This window comes from Anabrus simplex, chromosome 2 (genome assembly GCF_040414725.1).
Source record: "Anabrus simplex isolate iqAnaSimp1 chromosome 2, ASM4041472v1, whole genome shotgun sequence".
NCBI lineage: Eukaryota > Metazoa > Arthropoda > Insecta > Orthoptera > Tettigoniidae > Anabrus > Anabrus simplex.
The window spans coordinates 512966843-512992169 of NC_090266.1; the positions used below are offsets into that span (position 1 = coordinate 512966843).

Sequence of the window (25327 nt, forward strand, 5' to 3'; positions counted from 1 at the left end):
TTATGTGGTGGGAAGAAGAGTGCCAGGTGTTGCTTAAGGTTGTTTAGTTGAATATTAGATCAGAATGTTGTAAGTATAGATCATTTTGGTTAGTTTATCATTCTCTCTTATTTGGAAGGATAGATAGATCTGCGTAACGTAGAGTTTGCATGCTGCCCGAGTATGATTTATATGCATGTACCTATTTGATTGAATCCTGGTGAAACTAAAACCACATTGTATGTAGTGTCATCAAAATTTTTGACTATGTTTCACACTGCCATGGGTCTAGAGGTCATGCCATGTGTATAGAATGTCATGATTTTATGAGAAATAGTACGGTATAGTACTCTGTATGAAATGAATTAGACCTGAGGTGGTCAGTTCAAGTAGGCAAATATCTAGAATGAGAACTGGTTCCTCACTTGTTATAAGAAGTTGAGTTACGACTCATAGGTTGGTCGAGAAGACGGATATGAAGGCCCTCTTGTAATGTCGAGTCTAGAGGTGCAGTGAAACCAGGTCAACGTCAGCTTTGTTTACGATTATTTGTGCAATGGGGGGGGACCTTTGCTGGCTAGACAGCTAGGTCAATGGCCTAAATACTCTACCCCAGGATGTCTTGACCATTTTTAAAAGCCGTGGGCTGTATTGGATTCTTCCTTTCAGGCCGAGAGTTATTTGTGACAACGATTCTTTCTTTTTGTTTCTCTCTTCTTTTCCACTTACTTGTCAATATAGATGTGTATTTGTATATATGATATCTTGGTACTAGTGGATTCTGATTATTAGATTATCTAGTAAGTATAAAGATTACCCAGAGGATATGAGTTCACATCCCTATGAATTTTTATAAGTAGTCGGGTAATATATAGCTTCAGTGTTTGGTTTATTTTAGTCGTCATTTGTAACATGCAGATTTGCTGTTTATATGTAAATATTTCCTCAAAATGTGAGGGAACCTTAGTAGTAACTTTATTTCTGTGAAACGTCCCTAATCCTAGTACCATGTTTTCATTTTGCAGGTCCAATGGTGGTGTTTCCTAAAGGGGATGCATGTTTGGTTCACTGATCTACGCCTCCACACAGCAGCGTTACATTATTTTATCTTTGTAATTTACAGTAACGTCATTTTATTTTATTTTTGTAAATTACATATGTAAGCCGTTTATGGCATTTATTCTTGCACCATGAGTGCAGCATATTATAAAAAGTTTGTGGCAACAGAAATTCATAAACTGACTATGCTTTGTCAATTAAATAGCTGAATCATCGAGTTCCTCATTTCTTAAGGTAAAATTATTAGAGTAGTATCCCTGTCCAATTATACTCTCGTCATAGAACACGAAATGCCCATTTGCCGGTTGCAGCTAGTTTATTTTATAGACAGGTAAGCAGGTAAGTAATGTAATCCATTTTCACTTTAGGTATTTAGGCCCTGTAGGGTATGATATTCTGCAGATGTGAAGATGCAGTGGTGAATTATTCTTTTCAATAACTGGATTGGGAAAACTTGAAAAGAATGGCCCAGTTATCTGCCAGCCACTCAACTACTTCCAGTCAGGAATTCCACCTTGTGGCAAAAGGAATTGGAAACATCCTAGCCCCCGATTCTTTCTCCTGCAGGAACTCTCGAAAGGCGTGCCATTTCTTTCTGGTATGGAGAAATATTTGCTTAACGGAAACAATTCATATGTTCAGGGATGGCACATTCTTTCACCACACAATCAACCAGATTGACCTTATGTGCCCGGCATTGTATGTGTAGAGAGTCGTCTGGAAAGAGGAGTGACAATCCAGCAAAACACGAGGTCATGTATTTAGCTGAGTCAGTTACTAAGGTCACAATTCTGTCAAAGTTCACTTTTGTGTCCCGCAGTGCCTCTGTAATTGTTCCAGAACACATCCGTCCACTCGCTGCCTCCAATGATGTGATTGCCACCACATACTGGTCATGTGATCTGAAAGGCTCCACTGCAGACAGCAGAATAATAAAAATTGGCCTGCGCATCTTGTTGGTTGTTTCATCACACATGACAGCAACTTGCTTATTTAGTACGGCTATAACAACCTCTTCCTTCCTCGTTTTCGCCAAGAGAGGCAAATATTCCCTACAAAGAATATTACTTCCTGGAAGGTCTCCACCACCTACAATATTCTTCTTCACCCATTCCTTGAAAGGGAATGTTAGCTGATATTATCATCTGTACGGTCAAAGAGACAGCCTAATAAAGTCAGAAAAAATGCAAATAATTCATCTGTTCAATTAAATTATCTCCAATTTATAGATCACAACCAACCACTACAGATATAAGCAATAGTGAATATACATCCCTCCACAGTGTAGGTTGGTGGCAGGAAGGGCAATAAATTTCCAATTTCTTTGCAATCATTTAAGAAAAGGATAGGAAAACAACAGATAGGGAATCTGCCACCTGGGTGACTGCCCTAAATGCAGATCAGTAGTGATTGATTGAACGGGCCAAATCTACTTGTGTGACACAGTTCACGCCCGTGACCCTACAGGTGTGGGAAAAGCGGAAGGAAAAGAAGAAGAAGAAGAATTGAGTATTAAGGATTAATAACTACTGCCTACAACTTAAGTGTGAGGTTAATATTCCCAAATCGTTGACATCATTGCCGAGCTCTATCAAGGAGCTTTGAAACAAATAACATTAATTGTTGTACTTTTGAGATTTACTAGTCATACTGCTTTTACTTCACCCATTTTTCATTAATTTCTGACAGAATGTGCAGTTTAAGAACAGCTTATTGAAAAAACATCTAAGGTGTGTTTGTTCCTTATGTTACCGCTGTAAAGCAACTCTATTGTGCACTGCACATGCATCTTTCGAGATAAGTTTTACCATGGAGGTGATGGAGCTTTGTTATATGATACTTGGTCAGAATGCAATGAAACAAACACACAATAAGATACCGATATTGCATATATTATACACCTAATACCGTGTATCGGACTGACCAGCACATAAATAGGCAGTCACTTACTACCTTGCGACTGCTTGAGCAGGGAAAATGGCGTGCAATCAACCGCCTACAATCCCTAACCCACTCTGCCGCCAGACTTGGTGGGTAACAGACTACGGTTGTTACGTAGTTACGTCACCTGTAACAAAATAAAAACATTCACAACAATGTAACAATTGAATGTTATATACCTTTGCTCCTTTTGAACATTCAGCTGCCTCTAACATTTGTTATCTGCGGCTTGCATGTCTTTGCTGCTTCCATGTGGTTGCGGCTAGAAATGTGCTTTTTTATGTCATCAGAAATTTCCCAAGGTAGCTACTGTAACCGTTCATCATCATGCCGTAGGTATGTTAGGAGGTTTAGTCATTCATATATGCTGTTTTCCGCAACATTCTAGACATATAATGTCGTAATTAGCAATCTACGTGCCGAACCGGGATGCGAGTCGCGATACGCCAGCCCGAAGGGAGCAGTTTCCTGCACTATGTCGAGAAAAGGATAACGTATTACCCCGGAACCTTGAAATCACGCTCTCACTTGTGCGAGCGAGGAGGAGAGATGATGCTACGCGTGGAAATGTAGGTTGTCGGAGAGTGGGCTAAATTAAGGTGTGTTAACCCCCAAGAAATAAATATCTTTTACTAATTCAAGACCGCATTCATAGGTGCCACTTCACCATAATCAACTAAAAAGAGTAAGAAGAACACCTTCATCTGAGATAATCTATGGAAATTTATGAGTCAGGTCTCATTCGAACCGATGTATTTAATGCTAATTGTTGATGCATATAAATGCAATACTTTAATAGTGGATCGAAAATGACACCTGTCATATCATGGTACGCAGACTAAAGATGACTGCTGAAATATGGCAACATTAGGAAAAGAGTGAGAGGTCTTGCGAGATGAACCATGATGCGTGAATTTCTAAAAGGACGCTTTTGAGATTGTGAATGACCCGCTGATCGTATTAATTTTAAATGAGGTCAGTAGAAAATAGGGGTCACGAGCCATAATTTGATTGCTTTCATGTCGCTGAAAGATTCCGTTTACTGGAGCTTAATTTCGATCAAGGGTGTGGTCTACCTCCTCCCCGACCACTCAGCCCAGATACTATAAATAAGACATGGACTTAGATGCAGTATCCCATTGTAATTTGTGTAGCCACAGTACTCACGTGTTAGTAGTGAACTATGGATATCAGTGTATGAAGTGTTGTGTCGAGGAAGAAAATCACATCAATGCGGTGTAAAATATCGCAAAATAAGCCGTGTGATGCAAGATAAAATACAGTGGTGATGAATAGAAGTCTTATCTCAACATTTAATATTTTAAAAATCAACGACAGTCAGTTGCGGCTCATGATGCAATCATTAGTGAAAGGGCAAACGCATCAGGTTGTTTAGAAGTAGTGAGACAGCTAATTACGTTCAGTAATTAATAGTGACCGATCTAAAGCATTTTAAGAGCAAGTGACGTTCAGTAAAATTAAATAACTATTCCTGATAAAATTAGCGTTTGCATACTCCATGGTTACTCGTGGTGATAATTAGTTAGACTGTGTGATTAATGGGGAAATGAATAGTGATTTATACAAACTTGCCACTATTCGGATTAATCTATTTAAAGTTATTAGTGGATCTAATCACCAGTAGATTCTTTCAAAGCACATAAACAGTGTTTAGTAACTGATTTTCCCATTTTTGCCTGTATGTTCGTGAGTGATCATCGAACCCTGAGAACTGGAACCTGCGAGAATCGCACCTAAGTGCCTGCAGTCACTTTTCAGGGAACGTCTAGAGACTCCACTAAGAAGACCACAGTTCGAGACATGGATCGTGTTAGGATGAAGAGGAACCAAGGACTATCAAAGAGAGGAGCAGTCATCATGATGGTTTAAAATCTCAAGTGTACTTCGAGATGAAAGCAAACCATATCCAGCATTTGATGAGTACATTTAATCTGAATATATTAAACCAAGAGATTTGCATGCCAGTAGCAATTTTTATTTTGTAAATATTAAAATGTTATAATTAATAATATTAAATGTAGGGAAATGGAACCATGGATTTAACCTGATACTATGGCTTGATTAGGCCATATCTTCAAGATGTATTGTGTGCTATATGTTTGATATTTTTTCTATGTAATGTGTTTACGTGTTTTATTATTCCCAAGTGTTTTATGGTGATGGTTCAATACCAGCGTTGGTTGATTTTACGTTGAATATAATAGGAATAGGTAAACCCAGGAGACGCGTATATGTTCAGTGTAATATGAATATGTAATTGTGGTCAAATAGACCACGTGTTTAATATACGGCAATGCAACCTCGTGCGTTAAAAAGAAAATGTACTAATAAGATGCATAAATTCCACAACCATGATAGTTAATAAACGATATGCTTCAACGAGAAAGTGCCATCTTTGATCAGCCTATTTAAATAATAGATATCATCAAGTATCACTGTTATAGATAAATACATCTACGTATGTGAAATATGTGAAATATATGCCTGCTGTCATTTCTTGATGGATACAGTACTTTTGTATCTGTCTCTCGGCACAGGCCAGAGCAAACTGTAGCTTCCACCGAAGTCCCAGTCTCATCCATGGCTGTAACAATATGGAAGCTGCTAGGGTGTGGGTGGTGCTGAGTAATGACATTCAGAGTATAACCAATGTGTCTGAGTGTCATGAAAGGTGTTGCTCATAGGGTTAGTCGTGCTGCAATAGCACTGCCTGACCCAGTGAAGAAAGCAATGGCAAACTACCTCACTCCCCGTCTTGCCTAGTACGCCTCATTTTGGTACTGCCATTGGTTTTTGTGGTTTCCCTGTAACTGCATAGCCTCTTGTGGTGCTATTTGAGGATCCAACCAGCCTCTGGGCTGATGACCTAACAGACAGACATGTGAAATATGTATATAATATCAGTGTGTATTAATCAAATGATTTTAGGTATGCCAAGCGACAACTACAACTGTGAATAAACTAAAAGTACATTAAGGCATACTATATATAATTATTGCTTCAGTCTTTATTATTTCTTTGTTTATGTGTTGTAATATGGCATCATCTCGTGTACTTACCGAGTGATTTTATCAGTATAATAAAATGTTTAGCAAATATTCTCAACAAAGATTCTTCACATTTAATAATATTAGTGTATTCCTCTCACATTATAGAGAACCTTACTTTCGTTATATTTTATGTAGTGCCTATATTCTCTTGCGAACATTCCACTGCCCATATGCTTTTGAGCTCTAGCCTTTGACGCAATGAAAGTAGGGAGAACGAGACTTCGAGCCCGGAAAATGACTTCCGAAGGTTTTCATCCAAAACTTCCATTTATACATCGGTTTGTGAAACCGAATTATGTAATTGTTGCCCTGATATGCCCAGGATGGTACACTACAGAGCCTTACTTTTCCAGACCTCTTCATTCCATCCTGCAAGAATTGTTTTATTCCTTCATCTAAGCTCACTTTTCGGTGATATGGTGCACTATCCTGATAAACTCGCATGCATGTTCACTTATACTTGCTGTTGCTCAAATGGAATTGACCTGAACGAGAATGTGCAAATGGTTGATGAGCGCCACCCCGTGATGCAATGCTTCAGTGAGAATCACAGAATTAACAAACCAACCACGAAGTGTTATGTCCCGCGCCTCGGTTGTTAGGATACAAACTTCTTATGCGAATCACAGAATAAACACACACAACTGAACATTTGAGTATTTCCGTATATCTTCGCATCTTTACCAATGATCAAACTTTCGCGAATAGATAGTGTGTCAAATTACATTTAAATTTGGAACACATGTCCTATTATGTCTTTCTACCATCATATTTAACATTTGTGAAAATTTTGCGAGTTTTGGAAATCGCGAAATTTGAATGTCCCTATGCATGAGACCATCCATGCAACTTCCAAACGAGTGCCTATCAGAAGGTTAAACAAATCAACAAACATGGGGGTTAAAGTTTCCAAGAAACTCTCCATCCAATGCACATTTATTTACACCCAAAATTATTGAAGAATATTGCCCTGCCTACTATACAGGCTATTGTATAATCATAGCAAATGTGAAAATGATTGATAGAATTTTACAGAAATGTACTAAATTTTAATCAGGTTATATAAACTAATGTAAGATGACCAGATGCAAATAGATAGAAAAGAAGACAAGACTATTTAACCCTGCAACCGATGACTATATTACCTCTAACCACTAACTGCTTCTGGGAGTTTTGCAAGCAACTTTTCATAAAATCAAACAAATGAAAATACTTAACTAATAATTAACTATAACATGTCATTTTATTCAGGAATGTATAAAGAAATATACAGTAAGTAATCAAACTCACCAATTTAGTGTTTTAAGGGTGTATTGATGAAATATTCCTCAAAAAAGGAGAAAGTCTAAATAGTCCATGAAGTTCTACGAAACACAAAGGTAAATAAAAACAGCTTTATCACTGTTATATACATTATGTGTGCCATTTTATGCTGATCAAGAATATACACTTTTCACTATAGTGAACAGTTGAAAAGATAACAGAAATTTTAAAAAAAGGAATGAATAATATAATAAATGCACATCACTCCAAAACACAGACCACTTAGTTGGCCTCATCTTCGGCATCTTCAGGGTAACATCTATTTCTTCCTACCTTCATGCGTCTCCAGCAATCTTCTGATTTATGACAGCGGTGTTGATGAACACCGCAATTACATCCTGGGCACGGGAAGTGGCTGCGTGAAATTTTCTGCAGTTGAACACACAGGGCACAAACGCATTTCTTTCCTTGGGGGGGGGTTACCAGCTGACATCAGAATCATCATTTCCTTCTTCCAAAATTATATCACCGTTTTCTTTGCCTTCTAAATTTCGATGCTTCATAGCAATTTGCTCATTTCACTGTATACACAAATACCATGGGAACATGCGCTAAGCAAAAACAACAAAGAAGATGGCTGCTTGCAATATGTTCTTTTTCCCTGCATATGCCAATTTTCTCTATGATTCTAAATTACTTTACCAATGTGTTATAATTATAAACAGACTTTCCCCTTTAAAGTGGTGTATAATATCTGATCAATACATTGACAATACAGGAGCTATCGTGAGATTAGTAAGCACTGACATAATGCATCACGATGGAGACTTTAGCGGTAGAGCTACACAGAAATATGTCGCGATTGCTGCGTTTACCGGTTGTAGGGTTACAAAGGAGGACAATGCCGGAAAAAAGAGGACATAAAAATCCTTTGCTGAGAGTCTGAATTTAGACTTATATAGGCTATTCCAACTTTCACATACACAAACCAAATTTATCCATTGACACATTATACAGTAAATTCTTACAAAATTTAAACAAACTAATTTATGCACCTTGCTGGTACTTTTCTGACGATTAACTTGCCTTCAGGAGTTTTGGTGTGTCTATATATACGTATAAAAAGATACACATGTAAATTCCTTCAGGTTATATTGAACCATTAAGAGGCTTTTCACAGATTCTACTTTGGAACAGTTCCCATTATCAGTCCATTGTACTGAGTGAGATCAATGAAAAAAGTCTTTCTACAATTGTATTGTGGCCTGGTATAGAAAAGAATATTCTGCAAGGTTTAATAACTCTGAACTACAATCAAATAACTTATGTAATTGAAATCCTTTGCCCATTTCTGACTACAAGGTAACTTGTTAAATTCAGGGTCATTACTACTCTCAGTTAGGAATTTTCTGAAATTGAAGAACTGATCACATCATTATTCATCAATTTGAAAGGATTTAGACTTAGTTTGCAAATACAGAATGCATTTTTTAACATCACAACAATCAATATCACTTTTCAGTGCCATCAATTTAAAACAGGCTTCCTTCAAATCCCGGTTATCTCCTGTTGCTTGTCACATTGTCAGCTGTCACACATTAACATAGCAGTGTTCTGACGGGGTACTGCTGAGAGAGTACCATGCAGTATACAATGTGGTAAATAGCGTCTATTATCACAATACAAGGCATGCATAGAAAAATTGCACGTATTGTATATCCATAATCACATTTCTATACGTATATCGATACAATATCAATTATGCTGTCGCGTAATAAAGAATTTTGTAAAAATGAAGCAGTAAAACATATCACCCCAAAATAAGCAGATTCAATTTTTTTTTGCTAAGGGCTTTACGTCGCACCGACACAGGTAGGTTTTACGGCGACGATGGGATAGGAAAGGCCTAGGAGTTGGAAGGAAGCGGCCGTGGCCTTAATTAAGGTACAGCCCCAGCATTTGCCTGGTGTGTCAAAAAAAAATAAAAAGGATATTTCAGTTTTTAAATAATCCACCCGGACCCCAGACAATAGTCTAAATTTGAGGACATCTCTGGATAAAAGAGGACGTCTGGTCACCTTATGCTAACGGCACCAAAAACTGGAATTGCTCTGCATAACCTGGCCTTGTACTTGACTATTTAACATAAGGCATAATTACATACATACATGCCTACAGTACATGCGTACATACATCCATCCATCATCATTATAGACTGTTATACCTTTCAGCGTTCAGTCTGCAAGCTTCTGTGAATTTACTAATCGCCACCACAATCCTCTATTTGTAACCAGTTCTGTGGCCTCGTTTAGCTCTATACCTCTTATCTTTAAATCGTTGGAAATAGAGTCTAATCATCGTTGTCTTGGTCTCTGTTCCCTTGCTTATAGATAGGTGCAATTATTGCTTTTGTCCAATCTGAAGGTACATTACTAACACTCCTGCTAATCTTATTATTACTCTATGAAGCCATCATTCTGTAGGCATAATTCTGTTCCAAAATGCATTGCCTGTTCAGGTTTCCGTTTTATGGAAGGTCCATACATTAAATCATAAATTATAGGTGTCTTTATGCATCAAATATAATTTAATGCACCAACATTGTAGGACCGATAATCTTGATCTGGAATGTCGGAAGAACCAGAAGAAAACATGAGAAAAGTTTGGAAATCCCATGACACAATTGCAGAAGGAAAACAAAGTAATAACTGGAAAGGTTACAGCTTTTCAAAGTTATTGACATGGATTTTATTAAGAATGAAGTGGATTACATGAGAAAGAAAATGACAGATAAGATGTTGGATATCAAGCAAGAGTTAGTAAAGGTTTTGTGGAATTAATAACGAAGATAGACGCCGATATTAAAGATGCTGAAAATAATACACAAGTAAATCGAACTGAAATTTTGGAGTTGATTCAGCAATTTGAAAACGTTAAACTGATGATAGAGAATGATAACGCTGACATCTTAGACAAGATTGTTAACCTAGATGAGGACATTAAAGTTAGTAATTTAAAGATGGAAGAAAATGTTGATTTTGTGAAGAAATTGGAAACGAAGATTAGCATGATCAAACTTCAAGATCGTAGTATATGAGCATTGGTAAATTCTTTGTCAGATCGACAGAATCATATTGAAGATACTATCCAAGATAGAGTAGTTGGATCAAAGAGGATCTTAACTAGTAAGAATGATAAATAACAATGTTCGATTAACGCAGCAAGCCAGGAGGTAACTGTACTTAATCCACAAGCCCTTGTCTGATTGATATGGTGTCTACTGTAACATACACGTAGAAGTGCTCTGTCTGTATCTTATAGAAGTTGCATAGCCGGTAACATATTTGTCCTGCAAGTGTGTGCTAAGTGAACTTATACAACTGTGGTTCGAGTTTGGACATAAATATCAAGAGATACGTCCATCCAGAAGGTGAATAAACGTATTAATGCTATTGAAGCAATGATGAAGGACTCTGAGGCGCACCTTCAGTTGTTAACCAGCTCTGCCTAACCCAGGGAAGAGTCACTAGACTCTCTGCATCAGGATTTTCGAGACTTCTGAGGCGCCATCTCCTCTGAACTTGCCGTGCTGAAAGAAGTGCTGTGCAAGTTAGCATGGCAGTTCAACCATCAAGAACAACTCATTAATGAAGGAGAGCAGTACAGCCGTAGGAACTGTCTCCGAATCCATGGAGTCTGCGAGGAACAGCGGGAGGATATTTACGAAAAAGTGAGGGAAACTTTTCGAAAGGATTTGAATGTGGACTTCACGAAGGAGGGCTTCAATCGGTGCCACAGTATTCGGTGGCCTCAGTGCTCAGCAGCAGAAGTGTTAACTACTGGCAGGCGCACTATAATAGTTAAATTTACCCGCTACCACAAACGTGACTGCGTGTGAAAGGTGAAGCGGCTGCTGAAAGGCACAAAGGTACTCATTACCGTCCTCCCTCACCAAAACCCGTAAGACTATACTAAACCTGACGAGGGATCATTTTGGGCCATCCCGCATCTGGACCCAAGACGTACGCATCGTGATCCACCTTCCTAACGGGACGAAAAGACCCATCACCACTGTCACGGAACTGGCCAGCATGAAAAATCTGCGGCATAACAGTGACAACTGAAATGAAACAATACAGCTCGATAGTGCATTTGTTATTTATTTTGTTCATAAGTGTTTCCGTAAGTGTATTGTGTGTGTGTCTGTGTATGTGTTAGTGTGGTAGTCAGTGTAAGCATTTATCAGGATGTTGAGGTAAGCTGCATGCTATTTCTGTTATACTATTTCGTTTACATTCCATTATTCAGCTGATCCAGAGCTCTGTACCTGACACTGACCTTGGCAACCTTCTCACTCCGTCACCTCTCACTTTAAGGTTTGTTGTTTCACCTATTCAATACATATAAATTTTATAAATTAGGAATTTATTATTGATTCCACTTGAGACATGTTTCGCCCTTCATTGAGGGCATCATCAGTCAAATTATCACCTCAAGGTAAAAAATCAGGTACCTGGTTAGTAGTTGACATGCACAAATAAATACATATTATTAATACACATACAAAAATTAAGTATGGGAAATAGTTGTAAAAAAGTGATGTTCAACCATCACTTTTTTACAACTATTTCCCATACTTAATTTTTGTATGTGTATTAATAATATGTATTTATTTGTGCATGTCAACTACTAACCAGGTACCTGATTTTTTACCTTGAGGTGATAATTTGACTGATGATGCCCTCAATGAAGGGCGAAACATGTCTCAAGTGGAATCAATAATAAATTCCTAATTTATAAAATTTATATGTATTGAATAGGTGAAAAAACAAACCTTTTAGCATCCTACATTCAGTATCTTCAATACGGATAACAATGATTTTTATCACTTGCAACCTCTCACTTTGTCTTACAACATTTTCCGTATCCATAACTAGGCTACCACAAGATAAATATGCACCACACTAGTCAATTTCACACGATCATATTCCTAATCCAGATATAGGCTACCATATCACGCAACAAATATTAGCTACACTTCACTGTACCACTCAACAAAAAATAGATTTCTACCTTCTTATAATAATAATGTTATTTGCTTTACGTCCCACTAACTACTTTTTAAGGTCTTCGGAGACGCCGAGGTGCCGGAATTTAGTCCCGCAGGAGTTCTTTTATGTGCCAGTAAATCTACCGACACGGGGCTGTCGTATTTGAGCACCTTCAAATACCACCGGACTGAGCCAGGATCGAACCTGCCAAGTTGGGGTTAGAAGGCCAGCGCCTTAACCGTCTGAGCCACTCAGCCCAGCGATTTCTACCTTCTGAATGGAATGCAAAATACAAGCACAAGCAGGCTCACTCTGCTAGACAGCAATCTCACTGCTAACCGGCAAGCAAAACTGAACATTTCCGAGGCTAACGGCTTGCTCCCCGAAAGTGCAACTTAACCTTTGAAGTTCGAAGACCTTTTACCGCAATCACGCAACTGTGGCAAAAGCTCCTACCCGAGTTGGAAATCAAGTTTCTTTCAGAACGGATGAAAAATAGAATAAAATTTTCAGGTCTAGGAAAAATGTTATCATACTAAGCATTAAAAGCGAAAGTTCGTGATGCAATTAGCAAGGTAATTTTTAATATATGTATTTAATAGGATGAGAATCAGGACTTCAAATTTATGACATGCTAAGTGGGAAAACGTGTTAGTGAGGAGCGCACTAACGAGGTTTCACTGTATATATGAGAAGTAAAGACTGAAAGAAAGAAAGAAAAAATAAAGAAATGAAAAAAAATTAATGAAAAAATGAATTAATGTAAAATATTGTCTGTTTGTCAATCGGCTCCCTAGAACTGTGTACGTATGCATGCGTGAATACTCACCCATTCACCATTCACATTGCTATCCAATGAAATTTACTCAAAATCCTAGCTATAGCTAAAATGTTTATCCGACATACTCTATTACCAAATACCACAGATTAAATCTCTTCAATGTTCAAAGAATACTTTGCAAGAGAATTGCTGACCATGAAGAAAAAACTTTCATACCTTCAGTCCTTGAAATAGTTGGAATGTCACAATAGCCAGAACGAGGCAAACCACCGAGATAATGCACCCTATGTACGTAATAATTTGCAATGCCATCTGGTGGGAAGGAGTGAGGTAAGTAGCGTGAACATCCATCAAGACCGCAAAATTTGTCAGATGGTTGCACTGGCACATCGTGTGTGTACGATTTGAAGCTTCTACTCGGCATCCCTCGTCCGACCAGGCACTGAAACAGTGAGGCAGTAAATAAGGTTAATGCCAAGAAAACAAAGACACAATCTTTTTACAAGAGGCAATTATGAAGTAATTTTACCTTTCCGAGTAATCCCAGAACACACAGAGGGGATTAGTTACGTTTTCAGTAACTAAATGTTTCAACGAAAGACGGACAGGCTCTGATAATTGAATATGACGACCTTTCCCCAATGAGGCAGAGATAACTTTACTGTTAAGCACACGTGTAGTATTGGAACGATCTCTCTCTCGCTGAGGTTGTAGAATTTCTTCCAGAAGGTCGAAAGCCACAAAAACTAGGCGTACAAGGCCACCCTCACTATTTTCCAAGAGTGCACCTCGTGGCAACTGCAGCCAGTCCTGACTAACAGACCACTGCTGCAGAGTAGCTGGTGAAGGAAACTGTTCAGTACCAACGTTACGAGTCTCCACAACTCTGACACTTAACACTAAAACAGAGAGCAATGAAGATTAGGCACATTCCATCCAACAAATGTTTTTCTATCAATATTCATTGTACCACACTGAAATGTTGTAAACTTTGGTATGTTTTATACATCATACCTACATGTAATTCTCTAAAAATGGAATCAAAAATATATTTTAGAGATTGATTAAGGCGAAATAAAGTGCCTGTATAATGATTATTTGGCTAGATTTGGAATTATTATCTGTTTTATATGTAACAATTATGATTTAAAAGGTTTTAAGTAAGAAATAAACCAGACAAGTACCTAACTTATCATATAAATACCTAAAAACATACCTATATGAAAGCACATATTTGGAGTATTTGATTAGAGGAACACAATTTAGAATAGCCATTATTTTGAACTGACAAATTGGTGGCAGTATACATCAAGAGAAAGATCATCTTGTCTTTACACACACACACACACACACACACACACACACACACACACACACACACACACACACACACACACACACACACACACACACACACACACACACACACACACACACACACACACACACACACACACACACACACACACACACACACACACACACACACACACACACACACACACACACACACACACACACACACACACACACACACACACACACACACACACACACACACACACACACACACACACACACACACACACACACACACACACACACACACACACACACACACACACACACACACACACACACACACACACTCTCTCTCTCTCTCTCTCTCTCTCTCTCTCTCTCTCTCTCTTTCTCTGCGTGTATGTTTTTTTAAACAAAGCCTACAGATTTAACTTGCTGTCTCACAGGAGTGCTTGATACATGATGGCTAAACACATTTTTTTTAAATAGTACCAGAATATGCACAATAATAAGAAATAAACATTTTAAAAAAAGAGATTGAAAGCTGTAGAATAGGATTTTGAGAAGAAGCTTAGAACAGGAAATAAGAAAAATAATATAATTCAGGCGACAACAAGCTAGGTATTACTGGTGGGATTAAACATCTGACACAAAGCGAGGGTGAAAAAGTGACGAGGAAAGCATGGAATGATATGAGATTATAAATCAGGATCCTGGACCACAGCAATTCTAGATTACAATGAAAACTTAAATATGACTTCCCATTTTGACATACTAACTATACTGAGCAATCTAGAGGTGAATTTGTCATTTTCAACAATTATTGGAGGAGCAGCAGTTGCGCTGGTACAGACTAGTACAACGTTGAGAAGATCATCCCATTAAGAGAGCTCTTGCAATCGAGGAACCAAGGTGAGGACACGGGCATCTGAGAGCAACATGGTGGCATACAGCCGAAAAGGCCTTGAATAGAAACGGCATTCCAGTGGTGGCGGAGACATCCAACCGCAGGGAGCACTCTCTAAGGATCATAAGAGCCGACTAAGTGATACTTAGGAGTGTCCATTGAAGGCAGATATACAGAAGGAAAGAAGAAGAATACTATAGCATTAGTGATAGTGAAATTAAGTAGGCAAGAAAATGTCTTACAGCAAAGTTTTGTGTATATAAAATAAATACAGCATTTTGTGATATTAGTCAAAAGACTTACTATGCAGCATGCCTTGTGCCACTTTTGCACTAAAACATGCCGGCTGATTTATTTCTTCAAGAATAAATGGCTACCAGCAATATGTTCTGATGAATAATTTATGTTTAACTACTTACATCTTCAGAATGTTTATGGGTTTGATAATAAATCAAAATTCACAAAAGTTTATCACGCTCATAAGTAAAAATGTAATCCACTTGGCAAAAGACGATGACAGAATATCAGAGTCTTCATTTTAGAGAAGAAGATGGAGAAAATCTGCCAACTGAATGGTGAAGTCATTAAGAGAGTGGACCACTTCAAATATCTGGGGTCAGGTTTGGAGGAAACTGGAAATGTGGCTTTGGAACTCACTAGCAGAATTCATGTAAGCTGGAAAAACTAGGAGGAGACAATAGTGGTAGTGTGTAATAGAAGAGTACTGCCAGGCTTAAATGAAAAAATACTAATCAAAATTAAAATTTAAAAGATACTGAATACATATCAATTAATCTATCATACATGTTTCAAAAACACCATTACATATTCTTCATCGGTGACAAAAAGTTCACATTCTATGCTGATAAAGAGAATTTAATGCTGTTCTCAAAACGTGACTCGTGCCAATACTGAAAAGCATGCGTGATCCATGAATGACGTATGCCACTGAAATGTTGCCTCTGAATAAACAACAAACATACAGAATGAAGGTGGCAAAAATGAAGGTGTTAAGATGGTTAACCCATCCAAGGGATAGTCATTGCAATGGTGTTACCAGTGAATCATAATTTCCTTGGGAACAAGGCTTATAGGACCACATAAATGCATACAATCCCTGCATCAATTTTATAGCACCACACATCCCTTACTACTAATATGACCGGGCGAGTTGGCCGTGCGCGTAGAGGCGCGCGGCTGTGAGCTTGCATCCGGGAGATAGTAGGTTCGAATCCCACTATCGGCAGCCCTGAAAATGGTTTTCCGTGGTTTCCCATTTTCACACCAGGCAAATGCTGGGGCTGTACCTTAATTAAGGCCACGGCCGCTTCCTTCAAACTCCTAAGCCTTTCCTATCCCATCGTCGCCATAAGACCTATCTGTGTCGGTGCGACGTAAAGCCCCTAGCAAAAAAAAAAAAAACTACTAATATGATTACCTGGGAAGCAAATGCAAGTGACCACCATTCATCACCAGTAGCTACATAAGAATCATTGACTGCACAATGGTACTTTAAGACCTACACTCAGCCTTTCCAAGGGATGTTTTCATCATATTGTGAACAACACTGATGATCACATGGTTTTGTTGCCCATGGATCAAACATTTACAGGACCAGGAGAACACAGGACAGGTTATCTGATTTCATGCCTTTTTATATCAATACATGTACCCAGGCACAAAGCAGTCCAACAAGGTATTAAAAGTAAACTTATTTTGTGCTGCAAATGGTAAAACAATGTAGAGGGAGAGAGATTTTTTGTAAGAGAAAAATTTGTTCTTGGGCCCTTTTTGTAATGTACTTGAGGAGATGACTGTTTATACCACTGGAGTTCCTTAGTCCTACAGTATGTGAACTTAAAAGAACTAGCAATTCAATTCTCTGGTGTGCATGCAAGACTGCTGCAAGGTGTTTCCAAATTGATGCCCATCAGATGTTGTCCATGAAGTGTTTTGTACATAAACAATTAATAGTATGAACACTTCTGCAGGAATTATATTGGTCTTTAATACTGTAGAACACTGTAACAATTAGCAGGCCTAGAAGATTAACTAGTAAAATAAACTGAAATATCAAAACTCAAAACATAATTATTTTTTCATACTGTTCTAGGTTCTCATATCCTTTGTATTCCATACATGAAATCTGTGAAAAGAAGACAACAGAAAAGAAAGGGTTTCTTTTAAATTATTTTAGAAATATTTTAGAAAACTTACCGAATTCTGTAGTCTTTTAACTCTGGTTATGTTACGTCTGAAACATCAAACCTGCCACAGTGCCATTATCATGAAATAACTTTACAAGAATATATCATTACTAGGAATAACTTACAAATGTTTTTGACATTCTGGATGACTGTCTTCTCTCGCAATACAGTGTTTGCCAAGAGAAAGGCATTTTCCTCTAATCCTGTAAGAAGTGAGGTAGCAACCCTCATCTGTTCTTTATAACTGAGATCCCACCAGGAAGGGTGTTTGGCCTTCTCTAGCAAATTGCTACCGGTTCGAACCACTCCGTACAGTAGTTCTGTCACTATTGCTTCCCGTTGACGAGGGTCAGGAAATGTTTGTATATCTGCAGACATTTTCTTTGCCATTTTCATGATGATTTTGGTAGTTGTCATCATGTCTCCACCATACAGTGTTTTGCTCGATGTAACTTGGGACAAGTCATTGGCAATGCTGGTAATTGAATCCCCTTCCTTTACACGAGCTTCCAGGCTTGTAAGCCAAACAGATCGGCACTCACTCAAGTCTGGCCAGTCTGGGTGCCATGATGCACTTGTAGAACCATCCACTGCTGGAGAACAACGCCACCTTGCCAGCCCTGTAGCACCACCAGGACAAGGTTGTACATTTATATCACCAGCCCATGTCCAGTTCCAGTCAAGACCACGAGCATGAGTAGGTCCACAAAGTTGTGCCAGCTCACTCTCTTGAAACCATGTGACACTTGGAGATGGCACATTTTCAAATACAGCAGTACTTTGGGCTAAAATATAAGATAACAACTTGTTAGCAAAATCTAAAGTCTTCTGAGCACAGCTAGTAAAGTACTAAAAACTTGCTTAAAAATCTTGCTTACCGGTGGTGCTCCTCCGAGTAGTCTTCCAGTCTAACGTTGTGGATGACAGTGTGGTCGAAGGTTCTGGTGGAAGTGTTTCGACTGGCGGCTGCCTTGCGCTACTGGAACTGGGTGCTGGTGTGGTAGAGCTACTGCCAGCAGTAGGTAAAGTGACTGGTGGACTGGGCGGACCATCTGGTGTGCTGGGCAATTTGTGTGGAGGGCGCAAAGTTAATGATTTGGCAGTACTCCACACACTTGGCTGAGAAGTGATGAGCCAGGGTGGGCTTGGACGACTTGTAGTGGTGGTGGTTGCAGCTATAATATAAAGTAACACATTTAGATTCATTATGAAGTCATACTTTATAAAAAGGGAAGAGGCAGTATCAACTATGAAGAACAGAAACATCACCTTCTAGGGAAGAGTGGTCATCTTGAATATTTTCACAACAAAATAATAAGACCTTTATGGCAGTTAAAATAATTTATACTCATTAACAAAAGTGTTCTATCCTGAGAGAGAATGTTTATATTTTTATGTGAAGGCACAAGATATTTTCATAAAATAATAACATTTACTGTATTTGTATGGCTATCTGTGATGATATGCTGCAATGAGATACTCATTTAACGCTGTAGTAAAGTTGGGTGTAATTCCTTACAACAGAAATTCAATTTGATGGACTTAGATTTAAATACGGATAAAATAGTACAAGTAAAACTAGCAAACACATTAGATTCCAGCTATGCGCTACCCACGTTTAATAAGTTTTATCACATCCAAATCTTCAAAGCTTATATTCGATATAATATCGCTTTGAGGGTGAAACATATACTTCAAGGAGTATCTTACCTGGCATACACTGATAATGTGCCTCTAAATATTTTAGAGTGCCTGGACAAGGATCACCGAACATACTTGTACTTGCAAGAATGCTGCAGTTCTGCTGCAGGCTACATCTGAAAAACAAATTCAAAATTTCAAACAATGCTCTGTCCCTAAAAGTAACTTACATGTAACAATGCAAGATCCTACAAGCTAGGCACATTATACGTAAATGTACTAGTGCAGTTGCAGTTTAATGGGATCTATAATCTTAAGCAAATAGTTCAATTGAAATGTTTATTCGCAATTACCTGTACATAAGGAAGTGGCAACTTATGATTCCCTTAACAACATTAATGTTATCAAATTGTCAAAAGTTTTTAGGTTAAAGTACCCATAGGTTGTTATATATTCCAGTCAGTGTTGTGAAAATCCCAAAGAACATTCATAATGACAGGGCTCTTTGAAACAAGATCGCTGACAATTTTACAATGCATGTTACAGGAGAGTGTATATAAACATTAGTTCCAAAGGTGCAAGGAAAATATCTTCTTGTCTTAAGAAAATTGTGATCTTCTAGGACTACCATCTGATAAGTACAACTGGTTACACCACATCTGCTGAATAATTTAAGGACAGCAAAATTACATATTTGAAAATTAAGATGATCTCACACCTGAACCTCCAAAGGCAATAATGAACATTTTCGTAAAAACAGAAAAAGTGCAGTAATGAAATGCATGTTGAGTCGGAAGCAACAACTTTTTTGAATCCCACTGTGCTTATTTTCCCTCCCCAAAGTGTAGAAAATGAAAGCATTGCTAAAAGAAAGAAGGAAACACAGGCTTCCAAAAATAGAATTTAAGAAGTTTTCTGGAGAAATAATTGTCTGGTTATATCTTTGGAGTCAGTTCCGTAAAATACACGAAGATGAGGACGTAGGGAAGGAAGATAAATTCCAGTATCTCATTCAAGCTATAATAGAGGGTTCTAGAGTGTACAAATTAGTACTGCCGACAATTATCATAACGCGTTGGACAGTCTTCAAGCTCGATTTGGTAGAGAGGACTTACAGGTACAGTAGAGTCTCGATTATCCGACCTAAACGGGACCTGGAGTACGTCGGATCACCGAAAATGTCGGATAATACAGAATAACTTTGAAAATGAACGGATACAAACAGGAAGGCTATACTCTAGTACTAAAACAATGACATGTTTTACGGTACTCTGTGTATTGAATCATCAATTCAATTGTACAGTACATGCAGTACCGAACGAAAACATTCCAGATGTCTTACGAAAAGAAACTTTTCTCCACAGATATTAAGCTGCCTAATGTCGTACCGTTTTTTCCACCGATCAAGCCACCCAGCACTGGCAGGAAAATTAGGGTCCCCTTCATTAAACTCCTTCTGGAAATACGCAGCCTTTTCCTGTAGAATGGGGCCAGATATTGGCAGGCCCTTTTCCCGGTGTTGAGATAACCAAAGAAATAGTGCTTCACTTACTTTTACGTACTCAAATTTTTCATTTTTTCTCTGCTCTGGTAGAGCACCACTTTTCAATTTCTTCCCTCTGTTTTTTCCAGTCTTCCACTGTAACACATCCAACACCATAATCTGAAGCCACATCTTGAAGAATTTCCGCTTTGTCCAGTCTCTTTAATGCACTCAACTTGTCTTCCATAGAAACAATCACTTTCTTCCATTTACTCGCTATACTCACAGAGGATATGAAAACTAGAACATCCGCACCCAACCAATACTACAATGAACAATGACTAAAGACTCACTGCACCTGTTCTTGAGAAGAAAAAAAACTGTCCTACCGCCAGCGGTCAGGCCAGTGATTGTCCCATGGTCGCACCCTCCACAGCGGGTGTGCCTGAATTTAGTCTCCACCAAAAGTTCAAATTAAGTCTACCAGTGTCGGATAACACGGAATGTCGGATAAGCGAAGGTCGGATGAGCGAGACTCTACTGTAGAAGTTTATATTCGTGAACTACTGAAGCTAGTTTTAACTAATGCAGTGAATTCCACAGAAAAACCAACACTTAGTAGCTTATATGATCATATTAGAATCAGGTTTCAGGTTTCAGGTCTCTGGAAAGTTTACAAGTTACTACAGAAAAGTGTACTGCAATGTTGTGCCCCTTAATTGAATCGTCCTTGCCAGAAGACTTACTAAGAGCCTGGCAAAGGAATACTTCTTTCAGATGTGATTCTGTCTCCAAAGATCATTTGAAACAGCTCATGGCTTTTCTCCAAAATGAAGTTGTTAGTGAGGAAAGAATTTCTTTAGCAATGAAAGGGTTCAACTTTAGTACATTCCGAGGGCACAAGATTACGGGAGGCAAAAAAACCAGGGGAAGCCTCGGAACAAAATGTTTCCACTGCTTCAGCTTTGTTGTCTACTGATATTTCTACAAGATATTTCTAAATCTCATTCAAGTTCAAAATGCATTAAAGCTCAACAAATTACTGTAGAGGAAAGAAGGAAAATCTTCAGTAACAAGCACTGTGTTTTATTGTTAAAAGAGAGGCCATCCAAGTAAAACTTTTAAATCCATTCTCAGATGTATTGTTTGTGGTGGGAAACATGTGGTATAAATGTGTTATAAACTTCATGACAAAGAAATCGTTTCCAAAAAGAATTTTGAGGGAGACAGTATGTCGATTAGTGAGGATGCCACTCAATTAGATAAGACTATAGCTAACGCCTCTTGTTTTCCTGAGGTGTATTTGCAAATCCTGGAAGTTGTTGTTATGGGAAATGTAAACAAAAACAGTGTGAGCGATCATTGATACCAGGTCTACTAAATCTTATATTGTTCATGACCTAGCTAAGAAAATGGGGTACCAGTCAATCGGAAAGGAAACTCTAATACACTCTGTTTTGTGGAGTATGTTCCCAAGAGGAAAAGCATGACTGTTATAACATAAGTTTAAGGAGATTAGAGGGAAACTATTCCAAGGAACAGCAAGTTTTGAGCCAAGAAATAATTTGTAAAGATGTCCCATATGTTAGGAATGGTATTTGGAGTGATACGATAAAGGATCTGAAGATTTGTTAAACAGATGTACAAGACCAAAGATCCATACAGATTCTGCTGGGTGCAGATGTTGCAGGTGAATTGTTTACTGGGAGGATACACCAGCTTAAATGTGGTGTAGTTCTAGTTGAGAATGTTCTACGGTGGACATTGATGGGCAAAATTATAATAAACCTAGAAGGGATACAGCATCATTGTTGTTGACGGCATTGCTTTCAAAATAATGAAAAAATTCTGATCTTAGGGACTTAGAAATTCTTGAAATTACTGACCATGCTGAAAAGACTCTACTATCAAGAAGAATGAATGGGTTAAGAAGAATTTGCTTCAGACTGTGATGCTAAATGAAGATAACAGATACTGTATGAAGTGTGTGTCTACCTTGCAGCGAACAACATCCACCTCTTCCTGACAATCCCGAAATTGCTCAGTGCAGATTGGAGGCAGTCACCAAGAAACTACTAGCTGAACGACATTATGAGAGGTATGATGGCGTCTTATGAGATTGGATGGGGCAAGGAATTATTGAGAGAGTACCCAAAGGAGAGCTGGAGAATGGCGGACACTATTTACCACATCAGCCTGTCTTAAACGAGAGCAGCACCATCAAGATAAGACCTGATTTTGATGCCTCTGTGAAGCAGTGGAACGCCCCCATCTCTAAATTATCATATTGAGAAAGGACCTAACCTAACCTTATAAGAGTTGACTCCTAATTCCTTACCCAAGTTCAGGGAAAATGATATTGGAGTGATTGCCGACATGGAAAAGGCATTTCTCCAAAGAAGCATCAATCCTAGAGACCATAATTTTCTTTCTTTGGTGGGATAAGGAAAGTACAGGAAAGATGAATGTGTTTTGTCAAAATAGTGTGTTTTCAGTCTTGCATGTTCTTTCTTGTTGTCAGCAACAATAGAATTTCATTTGAACGAGAGGAAGAGAGGCAGTTGATAACAATTCCTACTTGACTCTGACAATAGAAAGAGTGAGAGAAAATGTTTATGTAGATAATTGTACTAAAAGTGTCAGGAATGAAACTGAACTCCATTCATTCATGAGAGAAGCAAATATAATTACGGAGAAGGCATCTTTCAATCTGCGAGGGCGGGCGTATTCTCATGACAAAACAACTGACAACCTGTCACAAGTGTTAGGACACACTTGGAATTAAAAAACGTTACTACCGAGTTGAATCCGACTCATGTCAATGATTTCAAGCCTGACAAAATAACAAAGAAGACAACACTAAGAGGTGCTCATAGAGTATTTGATCCTATTGGTTTTTGGCCTCTGAGCTGGACTGGGACACTGAAGTAGATGAATCATCAAAGGAAAGGTTTTTGAAATGGTTGGCAGAACTACCTCACCTGGCTGAGATTAAGATTTCTAGATGTTTGATTGGAAGGCTGCCATCGGTTGAAGATATCTCTGTACACATATTCTGCGATGCTAATCAAACTGCATATGCCGCAGTTATATTCTTGTGAGTACAGAGGATGTACTGTTTATACAAGCGAAAAACCGAGTGGCACCCAAGAAGATCACCATACCACGTCTGGAATTATTACCAGCTACTGTAGGTCACATCAGTGTTACCATCAATAATGTCAAAAGAAAGAACTGTTGAATATTGGATTGACTCATTGACACTGTGATCTTGGATAAAATTAGAGGAACCTTGGGAACTTTTGTACTGAACAGAGTTCAACAAATCCGAAGATTATCCAGAATCAAACAGTGACGACATGTTCCTGGAACCATGAATCCAACTGACATGGCATCAAGAGGATTTACTGGAACAAAGATGGTGAAAGGGTCCGAAATGTCTGAAACAATCCCCTACATGATGACCCTGCTCCGAAGTTACAAGAAACGATGATGAAGTGTTTGAAGAAAAAAGAAGAAAAGTCAACACTATGACTGCATTACAAAATAAGTTGAATATGCAAGAATGGCATCTCGATAATTTCTCGACTTTTTGGAAAACAGTTTGTATGATGGGATGGATCTTGAGATATCTGTACAATTGTTGACAGTTATATTCTTGCGAGCACAGAGGATCGATACTATGGATGTACGGCTTATACAAGCGAATACACGAGTAGTATACATGGGAACAAAACATGACGGCCTCAGTTGCTGGAAGCTAGTAGACAATTACACCCTGCACCATGCTGAGTTAATGAGTTCTAAGTGATCCATGTTGCCAAACCACTTTCTTTCATACTCTGCAGTCTTTAGCCTTCCTTCGTGTCAAGTGCAGTAGGCAACTCTCGCTATAGTAGGCGTTGTAAATCCTAAGCCATTAATAGATAGTGGGCTATCACTGGTGATTTGTGTAGTCATGTTTTGTCCCCAAGTATACCCAAGAAGAAGATAACCATACCACATCTGGAATTATTAGCAGCTACTGTACGTGTTTGACTTGTCACATCAGTGTTACCATCAATTGTTCCCATCAGTTGAGGAGACAACAAGAGCAGAGAAAATTATGATGAAGTTCACATAAAAGGAGTGTTTTGTTTACGTAAAGGACGAGAGATTTAGCACACTATGTTTTCACTGTTGACGAGGCAGTAATGAGACTGAAAACACAGATAATAGGACGTCGAGATGATTACGTTTTCCATTGTCCTGTTATCCTTCCTGCAAAACATGCTTTATCGTACTCTCATTAGGAAAAACATAAAGAATATAAAGAACATAGACTCTACTCAGTTGGCTCCGAGAGACATATTGGATCCTTGGTGGAAGAAGAACGGTGAAGACTACAATAGCATCATATGTTGTCTGCCGAAGATACGATGGAAAACATCTTTAAGCAGAACAGGCTCATCTACCCATTGACAGAGTGAGAGAGGCTTCAGTTTTTGAAATATCAGGCATAAACATTGCTGCAGGGCCCTTGATTTTGAGTGGAGGAGAGAAAGCCTGGGTCTGTTTGTTCATGTGTGGTGTTTTTCATGTGGTCCATCTGGAGCATGTGATATCTTACGCTACCTTAACATTCGTTATTTATAAGTTATCG

At 38.4% G+C, this 25327-nt stretch overlaps 1 protein-coding gene across 4 annotated transcripts in view; it reads right to left on the minus strand.

The window, feature by feature from the left end:
• Positions 1-25327, minus strand: part of Cirl (Calcium-independent receptor for alpha-latrotoxin) — a 666667-nt gene that overhangs the window by 184229 nt on the left and 457111 nt on the right. For all 4 annotated transcript variants that reach the window (XM_067140878.2, XM_067140879.2, XM_067140881.2 and 1 more), the window contains exons 4-8: positions 19272-19378; positions 18440-18736; positions 17687-18346; positions 13675-14044; positions 13362-13587 (exon numbers count right to left, since the gene is read on the minus strand). In XM_067140878.2, coding sequence (XP_066996979.1) covers positions 13362-13587; positions 13675-14044; positions 17687-18346; positions 18440-18736; positions 19272-19378 — 1660 coding nt within the window. The remainder of the gene's footprint in view (positions 1-13361; positions 13588-13674; positions 14045-17686; positions 18347-18439; positions 18737-19271; positions 19379-25327) is intronic.